At 47.4% G+C, this 19856-nt stretch overlaps 1 protein-coding gene across 1 annotated transcript; it reads right to left on the reverse strand.

Moving 5' to 3' along the window:
* Positions 1-1394: 1394 nt before the first annotated feature.
* Positions 1395-19488, reverse strand: LOC139584494 (teashirt homolog 3-like). Its single transcript, XM_071416434.1, has 2 exons — positions 19135-19488; positions 1395-5677 (listed from the first exon to the last, which is right to left on the reverse strand). The coding sequence occupies exons 1-2, from the start codon at positions 19172-19174 to the stop codon at positions 2379-2381; spliced, it is 3339 nt and encodes a 1112-aa protein (XP_071272535.1). The 5' UTR covers positions 19175-19488; the 3' UTR covers positions 1395-2378.
* Positions 19489-19856: the final 368 nt, after the last annotated feature.

The following is a 19856-nucleotide window of genomic DNA, read 5'->3' on the forward strand; positions in this document are numbered from 1 at the left end:
GGTCCCCATGCAACGTTATCACAACATATTCCAAACGTCTGAGACGGAGCCGTGAGCAGTCTGAGGCGGTAATGAGTTTGTGTGAGAAGACAGGTTCAGGACAGTGTGTGTTAATGAATGTGTTCCCGGATGAGAGGAACTGAAGCGAGAGGAGATTTAAAAGAGTAAATGGTGTGCTGCTTGAGCAGACTGTCCTCTGAGTGAGGAGAGAGAACAGGGGGTTAGTCTGGGCAACTGCATCACTCACCATAGTAACCAAGCCAACTCAAAGCCAGATCACTCAGTTTAGACCAATAAAGAAATATGTTGTGGCTTGTCAAAAAGCATTGTATCGGAATTAAAAAATATATTAAAAAAATCATACAAAAGGCATTTGAGGAAAGCCCCAAAAATTGTCAAACACTCCAGTCACCCAAGTCATAGACTGTTCTCTCTGCTACCCTACCGCACAGCAAGCAGTACCGGAGTGCCAAGTCTAGGACCAAAAGGCTCCTTAACAGCTTCTACCCCCAGGCCATAACACTGCTGAACAATTTATCAAATGCCGCCCGGACTATTTACATTGACCCCTCCCCTTTGTTTTTACACTGCTGCTACTCGCAGTTTATTATCTATGCAGTCACTTTACAAATTGCCTCAACTAACCTGTACCCCCGCACATTGATTTGTGTTCCGGTACCCCCTGTATATAGCCTCGTTATGTAATTTTCTTGTTACTTTTTGATATTTTTGTAAGTAAGCGGTTCACGGTAAGGTCTACACCTGTTGTATTCTGCGCATGTGACAAATTGTTTTGATACCATAATAACAAACTCTGCATTAATTTGGTAACAGTGTGTGTATATTCACAGCCTCAAGGATGCAGTGTGACCTAGCAGTTAAAGCCTCTGTTGTAAATTACAGTACCTCATGAGACAGAATAGGAGTTTGTTTCATGTCCTAGCTGTTTAGGGATGCAACTGCTAAGTGTAAGTCTGGCTGTGAGGTTCATCTGTATGTCTGCCATGACCATTAACCAGTGATGTCCCAGCTCCTGTGCCCCTAGCTGCCTCATGACGGCATTGACGCCTGGTGGTAATCAGCCCACTCAGCCTGCTGTTGCTCTCTCCTCCAGTGGCTTGTTTCAGGAACATCTGGTGGTTTACATGCAGCACGCACCACCTGGCAGGCTCCTCGGTGCAACACACCCTGCTCTTAGCTCACACATACAGCTTGGTTGGCTTGTGCAGACAATACAGTCTACTACACAGATCTGAAGGCTCTGCCTGCAGTAACTAACAGTGTTGTTGTGGATGCAGACTCTAGTTTCTGTAGTGCGTTTTGGGACTGGGTAAGAGAATAAATTCAGGTGTAAAAAGCATTTGTGATATTTGAAGAAACAACAGTTGCGTGAAGCAATTTAAGTCAATTTAATAATAAAAGCAACAGGGCATGAACAACGTTCCATTTTATATATTTTGTTTTATCAAATAACATTTAGAAAACTATTGTGCAAAACATATTCATGTTAGTCTTCGTGAAAGGCTCTGCACCAGTGGATCGTCATAGTCCTCTTAAATGAGGAAATATAACAAGTATGCATAACAGCAAGTGGTAAGCCTTTATACTGTATGTACATTTTTACATAGACCTGGATTGAGGTCCCCTGACTTGATGATAAGCAATGTGGCAGATTTGACAACACAAACTATATATAAAATCATATAAAATGTGATGTAACAGACTACTTACTATGTTGTCAATTCATTTGGCAAATTGTCAGAAACAGCACTCCCACATTCTTGCCAGATATCTTACAGTAAAAATAGACCAACTAAAAACTGACGCACCAAACTTGTTTTGAACTGTTAACTTGTCAATGCATACATGCAGTTCAATAAATGTATATAAACTTCATCAAATAAATACATTGTCATAAATCTGAAATTACTATACTTTCCAAAGGGAGAGTTTACCCAAAACGGCTTTAATGTTCCCTAACCTTCAGCGAAGAAAACAAATCCTAAGTGTGTATCGAGGTCTTTCCTGGTCAAGACAACTTACAGTAAAAGGTAAGGAAACATGTAACTTTGCAATTTGAGAGAACTATCCCTTTGAAAGCAGAATATTCATGACCTATATCTTCAACATATGAAATTAATGTCTTTTGAAATAGAGAAAAATACAGACAAGCAAAGGCCATGGAAGTAAATACCATGTGCTGACACTTAACAGTAGTTAATGGCATCATTGTGCATTTTTGTCACACACTTCATTTGTTTTCTTTTTTCCTTTGTAAATTCTCAATTACATTTTTTTTTTTTTTTACAGCGTATATTCCAGTATGTCCAATGCTGGCAGCACTCAAGTGTTTCTATAATGTAATGTCAATTCTACTTCTAGTGTTTCTCTATCTCAGAGACATACAGCAGATGGTCCTCCGGGGACATCCCATGGCTCTTGCTGAGGTGGAGCTTGATGGCATGCTTACTGGCAAACTTACGGATACACAGCTGGCACCGGTACACAGTCCCACTGCCCTCCTCCAGTGACTGGGAGGAGGGTGGAGAAGAGAGGAGGAAGGGGTCCGGTTGGGGAAGTTTATCAGACCCACCTTTCAAGGAGTCCCTCAGGGTCTGTTTGGGGGAGAGCTTGGCCAGGTCCTTCAGTCTGAAGCCCAGGTGGGCCTCCAGGTGGCAAATGTAGGCAGTGGGGGTCCGGATCTGTGAAGCACACTCGCTGCAGAAGAACACTGGGTGGCCCGAGTCCAGGTTCTTGAGGAACTTGGTCCGGCCAGTCCTCCTCAGCTGGTACTTGACATTGGCCAGCCAGTGGCTGATGGTGGTCATGGAAAGGCCAGTGAAACGGGACACGTGCATCCTCTCCTGGGGGCTCAGGTCAGACATGATGTACTTCCCCTCGGACGTCTGCCTGAGGCTGGAGGAGAACTGGGCCTGCAGGAGGATCAGGTGCTGGGGGTTCCAGTTAGACTGACGCCCCTTCCTCTTATTGGCCATGGACCCCTCAGCATCCTCTGCGGTGGTGGAGCCCCCCATGTCTGTGACCCGCTCCGTGATCCTGGTCCGTGAGGGGGGCATGGAGATGTGGTGTGCTGATTGTGTCAGGTTCCTCAACATGTCGGAGATGTCCGACAGGGCATTTTCATGGTGAGGGCTGCTGGATGTGAAGGGAGAGACCACGGTCATTTTAGCAGGGGTCACCATTGAGGAAGGGGAGATGGAGGAGGCTGTTGAGGAGGGAGTCAGAGGAGCAGAGCCAATAGAGCCAACTCGATCACTCTTCCCTTTGGTCAGGTCCATGGGCTGGTCATCACTGGACTGACAGACACTACTACGAGCCACGGGCACTGGGTGTTTTTTGTTGTGCGTAGGGGGAGCGGCCACGGCGGCCCTCTCGGCCATACTCTGGCTCAGCCTGGACAGCAGACTGAGAGGGTCCTGGCTGGGCAGGGTGGGCTTGGCTGCTTTCCCCAGGTGGATATTCATCACAGACTGAAGGGCACTTAAAGGGTTAACAAAGGGCTGCTCCAGAGGGGCGTGGCCTGTTATGAAGGCTGTGCTGCAGCTCAAAGCAGAGAAAGGTGATTGGACCATTTCTCTTATGCGCTCTCTCTCGGACGGTGAGACCCTGTCGCTATGGCTATCTCTGTCGCTGCTAGCCAGGGTCACAGACCTCCACTCTCGGGGTGAGTCTGCTCCAGTGGATTCCCACCCCTCACTGCTACAGGGTGAGAGGTTCACCTCTTTCTTGGGGGACACCTCGCTCTTTACCCTCCTCTCCACTTTTGCCACTTTCTCCGTCACCTTCTTCACCAGCTCCTCCATGGCCTGGAAGTTGTTGAGGTGGGGTAGGGCAGAGCTCTGACTATCGGGTGGGGAGATCAGGGACTGGGACTTGCTGAGGGAGGAAAGCCCCCCCTCCCCTCCAGTGAACAGGTACTTGACAGGGGAGCTCTTCTCAGGGCTACCTTGGGGCATTTTCAGGGAGTTGGGGAACTGATAGGCAGCGTGGATACTGGGGTATCCCCCCCAGCTGGGGTTACCACTCTGGGCTTTGTTGATCGCTGATGTCACGGTGTTCTCCAGGGACTTGAGGATGTCGAAGCCGCCCTTGGGGCTCTCTTTCAGGTCCTCCTCAGTCAGATAGTTATACTTGGTGGAGATGTCAAACTTCTCCACCTCATCATCATCATCGTCCCCGTTCAACACCTGCTTGTCATGGCTGACCATGTCCTGGGTAAACTCTTCCTCCATCTCCTCTTTCTTAATGTCTTTGAGAGGAGGGGAGATAGCTGGAGGTGATACGGCAGAGGGTGGAGGAGGGGAGAATGTAGAAGGAGCTAATGGGATAGATTGAACCTGCTCCTCATTGGGGGGCGTGGCCTGTACAGGGCTGGGGGACATGGCCTCTGGGCCTGGCCTACCTCTCTTACTAGGGGGGTTGCCGTTGGTGACCCGGAGGAAGTGACCCGTCACCATCATGTGGGCAGTCAGCTCCTGCAGTGTATTGTGGGAACTCCCGCACTCCATGCACTTGAGGATCTGGGACTTGCGAGATTCGAACTGCCATGCATAGCTGGCGCCGTTCTGGTGGCCAAAGCGGTTGTTGGGAGTGATGTATGGGTTGGAAGCCTTGTTGGATGGGATGTTGTGGTCACTACCTAGGAAGGCTTTGGGGGTCACCTCTCTTGAGCGTGGGGAGCCAGGGAGGTCCAGGCTCCCAGAGAGTGGGCCTCTCTTCCTTGAGATCATTTTGGCTGCCACAGTGGCCATGGGTTCCTTCAGAGGCACTTTCTGGTAGTGTTTGGTCTTGATCATGTGAACGCTCAGGTCCTGCAGGGACTCGAAGGAGTGGCCACAGTACATGCACTTCAGCACCTTCGCGGCATCCTCCTTGCCCTCCATCTCCAGCAGGGAGCGCTTGCGAGGCTTGGACCAGCGCCCCTTGGCCCCATTGGCTCCCCTATCGTGGTTGTCATCGCGGTAGTGACCCGTATCATTCATGTGCACAGTGAGGTCCACCAGGGTGTCGTAAGCAGCGCTACAACCCTTGCAGCGAAACTTGCTGGCCCCGGTGAAGATGTTGCCGTACAGTCTGGGGTTCTGCCTGTGGAGCTGCACTGTGCTGAAGATACTGGGCTCTGAGGGAGGAGGGTTGTGGAGGCTCTGAGAGGCCTGCTGCTGCAGGGATTTAGCCACTGCGGACTGGTGCCAGTCATAACTACTGCTGCTGCAGCTACTGCTAGTGCTGCTAGTCCGCGGTGGCTTCTCCACGGGTGTCGGTGTCTGTGTCAGGGTTGAGTTAAAGTTCAGGGGTGACCAATAGGAGTTTGTCAGGAAGCTGGAGTAGATTGCCTTCATCTGTTCCAGGGTGTCCTGCGCCAAGGGAGTGTCCACGCCCGAGGGGGTCCCTATCCTCACCCCAGCGCCGTTCAGAGGCTCTTTGACAGGCCCCTCAGATTTGACCGAGGCGGTCTCAAAGTCTGACAGGGGGTCGCTGGCCTCGCTCACGTGTGATTCACTGTCCATCTCCTGAGCAGAGAGCTCAGCCCCAGCAATGGAGTCCTGGTCACCCAGTGGCTCTTTGGTGAGAAGGTCATTTTCTGAGCTCTCTCCCTCCTCTGGAAAGTCCACATCCTCTCCTTCCACCTCCTCCTTCATCTCCTCTGGAGAGTAGGCTGGAGGAAAACAGAAAAGAGAGCGAATTATATTAAGGCCAGTGAACACAGTGTGTTAGTAGAACTACTGTAGAGAAAGTTTATCTTCTACGGGTGCCTGAGGTCTCGCAGGAATAAATGAGCCATCTGTGAGGGATCCGAGTTAAAGCCAAGTTGAGAAATGACAGTCATCCCATTTCACCTCATCAACCGTTAAGGTGTTATTTTCCTCCAAAGGCAAGCCAGTGTTTATATACTACCCCAGCCACATGTATAACTTACTGATGCTCCTCTCCCCTGTACTTTGTTTATGGCGGGGAAAAAACTAATCTTGGCAAAAACATAATGTGCCATTTTATTTATCTCAGGGCACAACAGATTGAAATGAAAGCTGAATCTGAAATTAATGAAGCCCAATCGCGCCGTGGCATTCTCCTCTGGGGTAATAAATGAGTTGGATCAACCTCCATCTGTCAGTTAATATGTCTGTCGCCTCTTCATTTGCCTCTGTCTCCTTACATGCACATGCACATGCCATCCACATTAACAAGGACGTTTCACTCATTACTAAAAAAGGGAAGCCGGATTTATGACGATAAGGCTATATGGTTACACAATTTTTAGGGTCCACAATAAACCATTTATGAATTCTGTGTTCACTATTTGTTCATAATTACTCTCACATTAAGAAACTAATTACTAATCATTAGTAAAGCATTTTTGCAATCCCTAAAGTGAGTCCCATTTATGGTTAATAAATGTTTTGAATGACCACTGTAATTTCTCACAAAAAAATGGGCATGCCATTGGTAGACATTCCTGTCATTCCTACATACACACGTGAATAACTATCTTACTAACATTTACAAATGTGGGAGTAATGAGTATTAAATGGTGTGTACACTGTTTGTAAATGCCTTATAAATGTTTTATTATGGACCCTTAAAATAAAGTGGGTCCAATCTAGATTGAAGTCAGTCACAACAGATTATCAAGAGTGATGTGGATTATGAGTATTGCAGACAGGGCAGGAATGGTTTTTGTAGCAGTCTCCCTGTATGTCCCTAACAGGTGCTGGTGTTAGGCAAACACAGTATCAGGACATCAGAGACATTTCCTCAGAGAGAAAGAGAGGGAGGGAGAAAGACGGAGGGAGGAAAAGTGTGAGGTTGAGGAGGAGACAGCGGCAACACATAAGCGACCAGTCACTTTGCATGTGTGTGCCTTCAGCTCACCTTAGACAGGTGACATGTTAGTGTGTGTGATGGGTGCCTGGCCCTGACAGATCACAGGGGACACAGACACCGACCCCTCCCTCAGTGCCCTCCTCCCGTCCTCAGAGATGGTCCCCTGTAGTGACAGACTGTCCCCCACCCGGGTCCCCACACACCATCACTGACACAGCTAAGTGGCACAAATGTCTTAGTGAAGGCCGCGTCACCAGCCTCCTCCCTCTGCCCCTTCCCTTTCTGTCCACTTCATTCTGGACTCAACTCCCCCACCCCAAAAAAATACATCTCCAAAACAATGAGCAAAGATACTTGGAACATCTTGTATACTTATGACAGATATAGATGCAGATGAGCATACTGGCTCTGCACACACTGATCCACCATCCAACCCACCACCAGCACACCCACCCATCCAACAGCGCACCCACCCATCCATCCAACCAACCAACCACCCACCAGCCATCCACCAGCCCAACCATCCATCCATCCACACAACCATCCATCTAACCACCAGCCCAACCATCCAACCAACCACCAGCCCAACCATCCATCCATCCACACAACCATCCATCTAACCACCAGCCCAACCATCCATCCAACCATCCATCCATCCATCCATCCACACAACCATCCATCTAACCACCAGCCCAACCATCCATCCAACCACCAGCCCAACCATCCATCCATCCATCCATCCACACAACCATCCATCCAACCACCAGCCCAACCATCCATCCAACCACCAGCCCAACCATCCATCCAACCACCAGCCCAACCATCCATCCAACCACCAGCCCAACCATCCATCCATCACCCCAACCAGTCCACCCATCACCAGCACACCCACCCATCCAACTACCCCACCCATCCAACAGCGCACCCACCCACCCATCCAACCCAACCCCACCAGCCCAACCAAACACCAGCCCAACAATCCATCCATCCATCCATCCAACCACCAAACCAACCATAAAACCAACCACCAGCCCAACCATCCAACCAACCACCAGCTCAACCATCCAACCAACCACCAGCCCAACCAACCAACCAACCCAACCACCAGCCCAACCAACCAACCAACCACCAGCCCAACCATCCATCCAACCACCAGCCCAACCAACCACCAGCCCAAACATCCAACCACCACTAGGGCCAGGCACCCATCTCACACACACACACACACACACTCCATCCATCCAGTATCAGAACATCAGAGATATTTCCTCAGAGAGAAAGAGAGGGAGGGAGAAAGACGGAGGGAAGAAGAGTGTGAGGTTGCATGTGTGTGCCTTCAGCTCACCTTAGACAGGTGACTTGTTAGTGTGTGTGTGCGTGTGAGATGGGTGCCTGGCCCTGACAAATCACAGGGGACACAGACCCCTATCTCAGTGCCCCCTCCCATCCTCATTCATCCATCCATCCATCCAACCAACCACCAGCCCATCTATCCATCCCTCCAACCATCAGCCCACCCAACCATCCACCAGCCCACCCAACCAGCCCATCTATCCATCCAACCAACCACCAACCACCAGCCCATCTATCCATCCAACCAACCACCAGCCCATCTATCCATCCAACCAACCACCAGCCCATCTATCCATCCAACCAACCACCAGCCCATCTATCCATCCAACCAACCACCAGCCCATCTATCCATCCAACCAACCACCAGCCCATCTATCCATCCAACCAACCACCAGCCCATCTATCCATCCAACCAACCACCAGCCCATCTATCCATCCAACCAACCACCAGCCCATCTATCCATCCAACCAACCACCAGCCCATCTATCCATCCAACCAGCCACCAGCCCATCTATCCATCCAACCAACCACCAGCCCATCTATCCATCCAACCAACCACCAGCCCATCTATCCATCCAACCAAACACCAGCCCATCTATCCATCCATCCAACCACCAGCCCATCTATCCATCCATCCAACCACCAGCCCATCTATCCATCCAGCCAAACACCAGCCCATCTATCCATCCAAACAACCACCAGCCCATCTATCCATCCAACCAACCACCAGCCCATCTATCCATCCAACCAACCACCAGCCCATCTATCCATCCAGCCAAACACCAGCCCATCTATCCATCCAACCAAACACCAGCCCATCTATCCATCCAACCAACCACCAGCCCATCTATCCATCCAACCAACCACCAGCCCATCTATCCATCCAACCAACCACCAGCCCATCTATCCATCCAACCAACCACCAGCCCATCTATCCATCCAGCCAACCACCAGCCCATCTATCCATCCCTCCAACCATCAGCCCACCCAACCAACCAACCAGCCCACCCACACAACTGCCCATCCACCAACCACCAGCCCATCCAGCCCACCCACCCAACCAACCACCAGCCCACCAACCAAACCACCCAACCACCAGCCCACCCAACCAACCAACCACTTCAAATCCCACATCCCCTACACACAAAAACATCTCGTCTAAACAAAAAAGTAATTGCTGGAATAACTCCCATTTCCAGTGCTAACAGCCAATCTCAGGGCGGGAAGCGGGTGGTGCTGGTCTGATGTGGGCCCTGGGGGTGGTGGGTGTCAGCAGGCAGGCAGCCCCACTGAGAGGGCCAGTCTAATGGGGACCTGACAGGTGTGGCCTAGTCTCCCATCCTGCCCGTAGATTTGGTTTGTCACTGGGTATCCATTAACTGCCAGTCTCTGCTGATCGCCTGCGACAGCTCTGATCAAAAGATGTCACCAGGCGCTGTGTGCCTGGCAGGGCCTGGCACAGCGCTCGTAAAGAGAGCCAAACAGGCTGTAAATAAAATGACATGATCACTTCCTTGGCCTCCCATGTCCTGGACACAATTATGATAATGTGAAAGGAGGAGGTAAATCGCTCACCGCTCGGCAGGCAAACCGGCAGGGAAGATATCTCGGTCGTTGTTTTTTCCCTCTCCTCTTCCGGATGGTGTTTGTGCGAGTGTCTCATTTGAAGGAGGAAATACAGTCAGGATGAGGTAGCTATGTTAATGTGTTTGTATCCAGAGCAGCGGGTCACAGATGTCAGGTTTAATCACGGAGGTTATGACTCTGGCATTAGCAGGCAGGTTGAACGAGTCCTTAAGTCGCTCTTATAGTCTTGACCTATCATGAACATATCTCACGTATTTCTTCAAATCTCTGTTCTATCTTTATATGACCACTTTTGGTGAAAGTGAGCCAGTCATCTAGCCATTCTTTCTTACTGTTGCATAAAAATAAAAAAGGGATCAGAATTGCAAGGTCCTTACATTTTTTTAAAAATAAATAGCTTTTCTGGCTATTTAAATACAGACACATACAACTTACTGTAGGTTACTGTTCATTAGTGTGAAGTCTAGACAGCCAGAGAACGCAAGACTAAAAGGTGGCCAAAAGGGTCTCGCAAAAACAAAACAAAAATGGCCGACCAGCAGTCAACGGTCCCAGGCAATTTAAAATGCCAAACAGCCATTACATCTGAGCACTATCTGTTAATTTGATCCCCAATGACTGATCATCCATCACTGTGGGTGACAACCACCATCCAATTATTCTCCCTGGCTTGACTGACAACAGAGGTGATTTATCACGCTAATAAAATATGATGGGTTTTGTGGGTTCATTCTGAGAAACAGAATGGATTATTAAGAAATAAGAATACACCTGGATGGATAATTAAGATAGCTACACTCTCATGGGCTCTTAAAAGGTTATTTGTGGTGGGGTAGGGTTCTACATGGAAGCTTTGTCATCTGAGGAACCCTTTATGGTTCTAGCTAACACCTGTTTTTTCTAAGAGTGTAAAGTATCTGGGTGGTGTATTTGCTAATAGTGGTTGTGTGGGCTTTATCATGATTAAATCTGCCAAACGCTGCACTTTGGACTTAGTGTGGGAGGCAGTTTCACGTCTCAGTCACGCTTCACACAGAAATAGCAAGACCAGAACACAGAAATAGCAAGACCAGAAGACAGACAGACACACACACACAGGAATCTTTCACATGTAGAGAAACACATCCTGCACGTACACAAACTCAACCCTACAAATATAGTCTGTCGTTGGTTGCAACACATACACATACAGGCGATGAGAAAAGACAGTGACATCTTTGGCATGCTCACGGCATTCCTGTGGAGTATCAATTTCATAAACATTAGGGCCGCAGACGCGGAAGGATAGATCATTTGATAGAAATGCTGCAGAAACATGGGATAAAAAGGTACAGCAAAAGTAAAAGAAACAAAACCAGGCCCTCTCTGACGGTAGATGGTATAATCAAAGCAGAGGATGTCTCAAAGTAACAGGCACACCCTAGTTCATCATCAGTAATCATATAGTCACAGTCTGGAAAGCTTGTCGAGAGAAGGAAGCAAGACACGATTTAGTCTACAACCAGATGTTTTGATGTTGAAAGAAAACAAAACATGCAAACTGAAGTTATCAATTTGTAAGAATCAACCTTTAAGAATGGTATGGGTGTTGGAGGATCTCTGTTGCCCCTCAGTCCCCTGCTCCCTCCACAACTAACCTCCTCAGTCATCCTACACAGCTGGGGAAACAGTAGAGCTGGGGGCCAAATCACACACACAACACCGGGGTAAACAGGATGTGTAATCAAGACACTACTACCCAAGTCTGCACTATAACCACTTCATGACATACTGTAACAGCTTACAGCTAGCTACAGGAGCTGAGCAGAGAGCAGCTGAAATGTGGGAGAGGAGGGAGAAGGAGGAGTATTATATTCATTGGTGGTCCAACCACCGCCTAGCCTAAAGCTGCAGACCATCATCTAGCACCGCAGCAAAATGTGGGTCATGAATATTCATAGGAAAGGGATGCCATCACTAAATGCTCTTGTTCTGCAACTGTACCACATAACAATAACAGCTCCACAGCAAGGAGGCTAGGGTTGTCCAGTTAGAATTGGCTAATGCTAGCTCGAGTTAGGAGTGGCTATTTAAACAAATCCAAACTGTAGATTAATCTATTCTGGCCCATATACTGCTTTCAGGGTAACTGGAAAAAGAGGTAGGTGTGAATTTTTTATTTTATTTAAAAAGGAAAAATCTTTCGAGGATCCTGAGGTGGTAAGGAACAACACTCTACAGTAGAGTTATGATCATAGCTAGATCACAGGGAGGGTACTGAGAGCGCAGAGAGTTAAACGAGGCCTCACTACACGGCGGAGTAGTTTCCTATTCCTGATGTGTTCTTTAACTGGGACCTCTCGCCCTTAATGCAACACAGCCCCTCGGCGGGGGGGGGGGGGGGGCTTACTGACAGGAAGATGCCTTAAAACACTTAGAACCTCCAGGCAGGAAATCACTTCTGCCTCAATCACACAACCACAAGCCACTGACTTCCACTAGCTCGTTTCCCAGCAGTCGACTGAGTAGAGGCTTTAAAAGAGGGGAATACTTTCATACAACAGCCTTGTATGGTTCTGTTAAACTGTCCTGAGATTAGTGGGAAAAGGAGGAGAGTATTATACTCATTGAAATGTCTTTATTCCATTAGCATTTGTCATGCTAGGCTAACCACTCCTTGCTCTAGCAGTGGTGCTCCCCTCGTGGTCTCTGTTGCTAGGAAGGAGGAAGCAGGATGAGGTGAAATGACACTCACTGTCAGAACAAATAGGCTACAGTTGTCATAAGTCATACTCTCAAGAGAAAGATTTACTAATATGTAGGAATGGGAATTACCAGGGACCGCATGATACGATACTATCACGATACCTAGGTGCGATACGATATGTATTGCGATTCTCATGATTCTATATGTATTGCGATTCAATACTGCAATCTTATTGTGATCTGATGTTCCAAACATATTGCTCATTATATGGCTGCTGCAAAGAGACATGAGAGAGCATGAGAACATTTGTTTTGATCAGTCATAGAAATAAAAGTGCTAATAACAGCTTGGCTCACCATTTAAAAAGAAGATGGAGAATAAACTCCAGTGTTTTTCATCCTATAGTTTTGGCACATGTACAGCAGACTAGCGCTAGCTACCACTGCCTAGCAATTATTGTCATTTTACAAATCGATACTTGGGAGTCAAAGTATCTATATAATATCGTCCAAAATAATTTGCCGATATCTAACTATAGATGTTTTCCCCCATCACTACTAATATGTGCCTGCGCCTGGTCGCTCAGAAAGAGATGCTCATGACAGTCTATTGTAACTGTACATCTCTGTTCCTATTTTTTTGCCCCTAATGAACGAGGTAATACACTTTGTCCGCTGATTGTAGTGCAGGATGTGTACTCTGGGAGATGGGAAAATCAGAGATATCCCTCTCGCTCCAGGCAAGCCTTAGGGCTGTACCATGTCAAAGCAGGGGAAGAGAGAGAGAGAGAGAGAGGGAAGAGAGAGAGAGACAGAGGCTGAGCAGGCATATATATTAAACTGTACTGTACTCCCAGAATGCTGCATTGTTGTTTTATGACTGTACCTCCAACAGGCAGCTGTATATACAGACCTTTAGGACCTGAGCTATATTGGTTTCAAACGGGTACAGTTCAAAGACATTTCGATCTTCCACACACAAAAAGATTTGAAGGGAGAGAGACCGTTTCAGATGTTATGTTCTCACCCTATCAAAGTGTTTAGAACTAGACCCAGTCACAATAACTGATGGATAAATGGAAACAAACAAATGAACACTACCTAAACAGCTTACACAGGTGCAGAATAAAGTGGCAATGGGTTCACAAGTTCAAACATCAGTGGAAGAATTCTATGTTATGGGAAAGCTGTGCTTTCAGATCTACCCCAAACCTATCGTCCAAGACCAAGCACTATCACATAGGGTCACATATTATCCCGTACTTGTACAGGTTTCTACCCATATCACCCAGTAATTCCTCTCAGCTCTACATCAATCTTATATCCTTCAAGATCTACCATGTATGATAGGATGATATATTATCCACTCCAGTACACTTGTCTTACAGTTGCTCTACCCACATAACGCCTACTTCCTTGTATTTGTTCTCATCTCTCTTGTCCACCCCACTATAGCTAGCTCCATAGGTCATATGTTAACTGCTCTTTAGATTAATGTTCTGATGGTGTGACTCCAGCACAGGTCACCTGCCTCTGCCTTAGCCTGTACCTAAGCCTCTGCCAGGACATAGGGCCAACTTCACTCCCAACAAACAGCTGTTGCGATGATCGCCTAGCAACGAGGTGGTGATGGACGACCCTAAGATGGATGGCCACCATAAATCACACAACACCCGTGTGTGGGGGGGAGGGGAGAAGAGAGAGAAACTAAAGAAAGGACAAAAACAAAATAACCTTTTCTCTCTTTGTGGAAGAGAGTGGAAGCGGCAGTGGTGTTGGCCTTGCCTTGACCTCTCACTGAGCTCTTATTGGTGATAGTGGTGTAACTGCACGGAGCACGATGGGTCAGACGCCTGACGACCTCCTCAGGAAAGAGTCAAAGAAGGGTTTTGGTCTGACACCTAATGCGTTGTATTTCTAATCTACGCTACACTATCAACTGACTGATTATACATTAAAACGAACCATCACTATTTTTTTTCCGTCTAGGAAGAAAAGCTAATTTCACCCACAAAATGGTTTGCAAGCACATTGTTCGTTTATAAGACTGGGATCTACTCTTTCAAAGGGCAGAACCCTCCCGGCAAAGCAAAGCAACCTGGGTAGTGTAGTTGAAGGATAAACATCATATCATCCACTATAGCTGGGCCATCTGATTCGGCCCAACTGCTGTGGCACGGGTGTCTAGTTACACTCAGGCAGAGAGCATGGTCATCCATCACACAGTGAGTGTCTGTCTAAGGCTTTCCACCCTGCCTCTGCTCGTCCTGCTCTCCAGTTACAGCCCTACACGGCCAGCCTAAATAATATTCTCCATGATAAATGGCACTATAAGCCTGGCATCCATCATTAATCTGCTTTTTAAAGAAGCATCCCCGGTTAGGACCACAGGAGAGCAGAGCAGCTTGGGTTCATTTTGAGGCCAGCCTAGCATGAGTGATACCCGTCAGCCCGCTCATCAGGGAGTTAGGCTACAGATACACCGTCTCCCTCTCTCACGCACAGCCACAGATACACACACATACTCCCATTACACACCGCACACATTACACAAGGTGCAATTACACACAGATAACACACATATCCAAGAAACAGATATTGTTCACATTTGTACAAACATCCAGAGATCGTCTTGGAAAAACATTGTCACTCATCAAAACATAACTCATGTAACTCAATTCTCTGTCATCCAAAAACACGTCCTTGTCCTCCCCCATCCCCTCTCCGACAGTGCTTTGTACAGTCCCACACTGTTGTGAAAAACTTTTAAAAGTGCTCTCTTCTGGCTCTTTCCTTCTTGCTCCTCCTTTTCTCACTACTCACCCTTCCCCTCTTTCTCCATTCCTTCCCTTCTTTCTCTCAGTCCTCTTTGTCTATTTCTCTCCTCTTTCATTATCTCCCTCTCTCTCTCTTTCACCCATTCCCTGTGTGTCTGCTAAAGCCAGTATGATAAATGACACACGTCAGTGTGTCAGGAACGAAGGGTGGGCCAGTGATAAATGACTCTGTTGAAAAGGAAATCGGCTTTTTGGCATGGCCAGGCTATTCTCCTCCTGGATTCAGTTTCAGGACCCCAGAAGACCAGAGTAGGCTCAGTTTCCCGAAAGGAGCACACATCCCACTAGGCTCTGACGCGTTACCCCCAGGGAGGAGGGTTTGAGTGAGCGAAGCTGCTCCAATTGTCACCATAGCACAGCTGCATCTATAACAACAACAAACGGTGGGACGTTTTTTATAAAGTACCCACGTAGGCCTACTCCAGTCCAGACAGAGGGCTCTTACATACAGATGAGGATGGCTAAAGTTTTTATTTCTGTGACAAGGTTGGCTTTTCTTTTCTGGAGCCCGGCCCTATGGTCTGACATATATCAAGTGGGGTTTAAAAGGGAGAGGAGCCCGTACCACCTCTCCTCCCTTTTTCACTGGCAGTTCAGGGTGGCATTGTTATCATTACACTGGGTGGATTTATGGAGTCAGGCCCTATGGCAAAAACAAAAAGGCATCTGTCAATACCAGTAGGAAGCACTCTGTCACCCACCCCTCCATGGCCTGGCAGAAAGGCGTGGAGCGCTCATTAGGTATGCACTTATCAGACACATAGATCACAGACATGACTCAACCTCGCCGGAATCTAGCCACAGTAACGTTCATTAGCAATGGGCTGAGTGGTGTAAAAAACAAGACTTCCTCGAGACTCGGACCTGCACGGTCTAGCCCGATCTATTGTTTAGTGGAACAATTACGAGCCCATATGCCCCCTCATTCCCGTAATGACATATACAGAACACACACATAGAAACAACACCCAGTCACCCACAGAGAAAAACAATGTTTTGTTTTGGTGTGATTTGCAATCCAGACGCTATATAAACGTGTCTGTCTAAAATAGCTGTTGGTCTCTGTAATCCATGTCTCTAAGCAAGTTTGAAAGTGAGCGCATGCGTTTTCAATTTCAATGTATATTTTAGTTATTTGTGTAATGTGCGCTAATGATAATCTACAGTATCTGAGCCCATTTCTGTCTAAGTATAAGAGATTCTGCAATGACGACAATGGTTGAGTGATAATGAGGATGGGGTGAGGAGGAGGAATGAGGGGGGGAGGAGCGAGAGAAGGAGCGAGAGAAGAGGGCGAAAAGGGTTCAGAGAAACGATGGCCTATGACTGACCCTCCTCACTGCAGACTTTATGGCTGCCATTCCTTTCATTACCCCTGCCACCCAAACTGCACAAACTGAACACACGACTGATTGCTGCCACTCTGGCACAGCTGACCTGGAAGCCATAGGCCTAACCCTGCAGAAACAGGAGACCTCTAGCCGTAGAGCCCAGTCTAAACCAGAACCCCACCTCCTGTCGCTAGCTCTGCTCACACACGACTGGAGCACAGGCCGGATTTGAGCAGGGGCCTGGATTTCACTACGCTGGCCTGAGTAGGAGACTCGATACCTGGCTGGGACAGAGTAACTCTCACATCCATAGAAAACACCCACACACACCAAATATAGCCACTAACTGTGAGGAGGCTAACCTAGGGGCCATCCTGTTAGGTTCCAGTCACTACACCGAGTACACTCACTACAATGATTTAAAAGCAAAAAGCATAGCCCCTGGGCCTATAGTCTAAGCCAGTCACAAGCCATTTGAATGCATCCTGAGTTTCCTCCCAAGCTGTTTGAGTTTCTCCTGTTAGGTGTCTTCAGAGCACTCAAACCTGACCCATGCAGGTACACTGGGCCATTTGTCACCTGCAGCGGAAAATTGAGTTACAGCACGACCAAATGTGAGTGCTGCGCCGGGAACCGAGGCACTGTGTAATATCAACTTGATTACATCAAAGTGGTGGCAAACCTAGTTGGTTGGGACCGGGCACACCATGGCTTGTCATCTCAAATCATTAAGCCCGTCAAGACTCCATCAGTCCTTCCAACTAATTAGGGTAACTCTAATTAAGCTAGCAAAAAAACGTATCTTTTTCTACCAGCCAAGAACAAGGCAGAGAGAAAAGTGGGGCTGAGAAAGGAGTGGGGTAGAGAGAGAGAGGTTTTTCATGGAAGTCTCAAGGTTGCTTTGGGCAGGCTCTCTCCCGAAGTCCCTAATCAAGACCCACCATCGGTCATCCTTTTCTCTCTCCATCCCCATTTTCTGTGCTGCAATCAATTCATCATCACCCTTTGTGTGTAACTGAACAGTTGACAACTTTATAACTTGCAGCTGCAAGGGACCCACTGACTAAGAGGTAAAAAAAACAAAGAGAATCAATGGATGAATGGATGAACAAAGAAATTAAATAAAAAGTTTCCTAACATTTCCACAACTAACACAGAATGGGTCTATATTACAACGTGCCATGATCCTGCGTCAGAGAGACAACAAAACAAGCGGATAGGAAAGAAAAAAAGGAGAAACAAGATATTCCACTGATCTCAAATCAGAAAGCTTTCAGTCATTCTTTATGTGCTCCCCCCAACCTCTCTCTCTCTGGGAGAGATTGAGGGTGTACATTAGGCAGGGGCATTTTGATGAAATAAAAGCCCAGGCCAGCGTATGGCTAAACAGAATGGGAGCACTCACTCAGCCTGTCTCTGATTGACCATTAAAGCCATTGATAAATGGGGCTGTCAGAGGAGAGAATTAAATCAAACATGAAACAAAGCCGTCCTGACAACCGGTCTGACAGAGCAAACCATTCCTCCCTTCCATTACATAGCGCACGTCTCCTTTTACAACCCCCCCAGTGTGTGTCTGTGTGGTAGGCAATATGTGTGTGTGTGTGTGTGTGTGTGTGTGTGTGTGTGTGTGTGTGTGTGTGTGTGTGTGTGTGTGTGTGTGTGTGTGTGTGTGTGTGTGTGTGTGAGAGATAGAGCCAGTGATGTCTGACTGTGAAACCACTTTACCCCTTTGCTTTTTCGTGAGTCACTTGACCATTGCAGAGGAGAGGGAGGAAAAAGTACACAATGCTTTCAAAGTGGTTTTAATGTGACGTCAAGGGGCTGCATCACATGGTGGAGTGAATTCCTGATGTAGATCGGGAAGGAACAGATCAAAGCCGGATGACAGCCAATCAATCAACCGTCAAATCAGACATGGCAACTGTCGATTATAGCTTCTTCCAGTCCACATAATCCCTTTGTCTGTACCCAATTGTTTATTTTATCCCAAAAAATAGAGGTCATTCTTCCACCTCCCAATTCCAAAGTTAGCCGCTTGGCTCAAATGTTCACAAAGACCCTACTACAGAGACAGTGGGCTCTGGCACCGCCTTGGGCATTCCGTTATAGCAGACTGAGCACCGTTTCCCCATATTCTAATTCGTCCACCACGGTAAGTTAACGTTTACCGGGAAAGTCAGCTATCCATGGGAACAATTGGAAGAGGAAAGTTGACTGTAGCTATCGGATGTGAGTGCTGAGAAAAATAGTATGGCTACTTTGTAACAAGGGGAAACAAATGGCAACATTCGAGGGATAGTTACAGTAGCGTGCTACTCCTGGGATAGTAGGCTCGCATTAGTGTTACAAATCAAGTTAGCCTATACATCGAGTGAAAGCACTAGCACTCCTATGAAAAAATACTGGAAACGGAAATCCAGAGGTTTGAGAACAACAAATCTTGCAGCTGCTATATCTACATATAAAACCATTCCTGTCGTAGTAGCCTACGTACCTGCAGCGCGCTTGGGCGCTTCTTGTTTCCTCCGCGGCATGTTTGGTTTCCCAAAGAAGAGTTCTCTTTGGCCTCACAGAATCAGAGCTACTCCACTACACAGCGATTACGCCTTCATACACGAAACAGTGGGTGTTATCCGTAAAAAAGCTAAGAGCATTGTTTTTCCAAATAGCACAGAAAAACGAAGCAAGTCGGGAAAAAACTGCGAATATCTGTCTTTCGTCCCCCTATGCGCGACCACAGGTAATGATCAACAGCATTAAACGCGATCACCTCGGATCCTCTCTTGTCGAGGCAACAGGCAAACTTCAGCGATAGCGTCATTCAAAGCATGAGACTGGGCAAACCCACTTTACACCTCGAGAGGGGAGGGACATTATAACACGAGGCTGTCTGTCTTATTCTCTTTACTGTCAATAATGTGTGGGCTAACGTTACGTATGTTGACAGTGGGAACACGACTAGTAATTCGAATAGTTTACGTTTTGATAGGGACATAATTTTAGTCTAGTCTACATTAGGCCTATACCTTTATGATCACTACTCTGGACGGTTCTGAATTAGAATATGTGGACAACTATAAATACCTAGGTGTCTGGTTAGACTGTAAACTCTCCTTCCAGACTCACATTAAGCATCTCCAATCCAAAATTAAATCTAGAATCAGCTTCCTATTTCGCAACAAAGGATCCTTAACTCATGCTGCCCAACATACCCTC

The sequence above is a fragment of the Salvelinus alpinus genome, chromosome 9, assembly GCF_045679555.1.
Source record: "Salvelinus alpinus chromosome 9, SLU_Salpinus.1, whole genome shotgun sequence".
NCBI classification, from domain to species: Eukaryota; Metazoa; Chordata; class Actinopteri; order Salmoniformes; family Salmonidae; genus Salvelinus; species Salvelinus alpinus.

Coding starts and splice junctions, on each gene's coding strand:
- LOC139584494 (XM_071416434.1), bottom strand. CDS start 19,174: ATGCCGCGGAGGAAACAAGAAGCGCCCAAGCGCGCTGCAG. Junction 5,678..19,134: donor AGCGCCCAAGCGCGCTGCAG/GTACGTAGGCTA, acceptor GTTTTCCTCCAG/CCTACTCTCCAGAGGAGATG.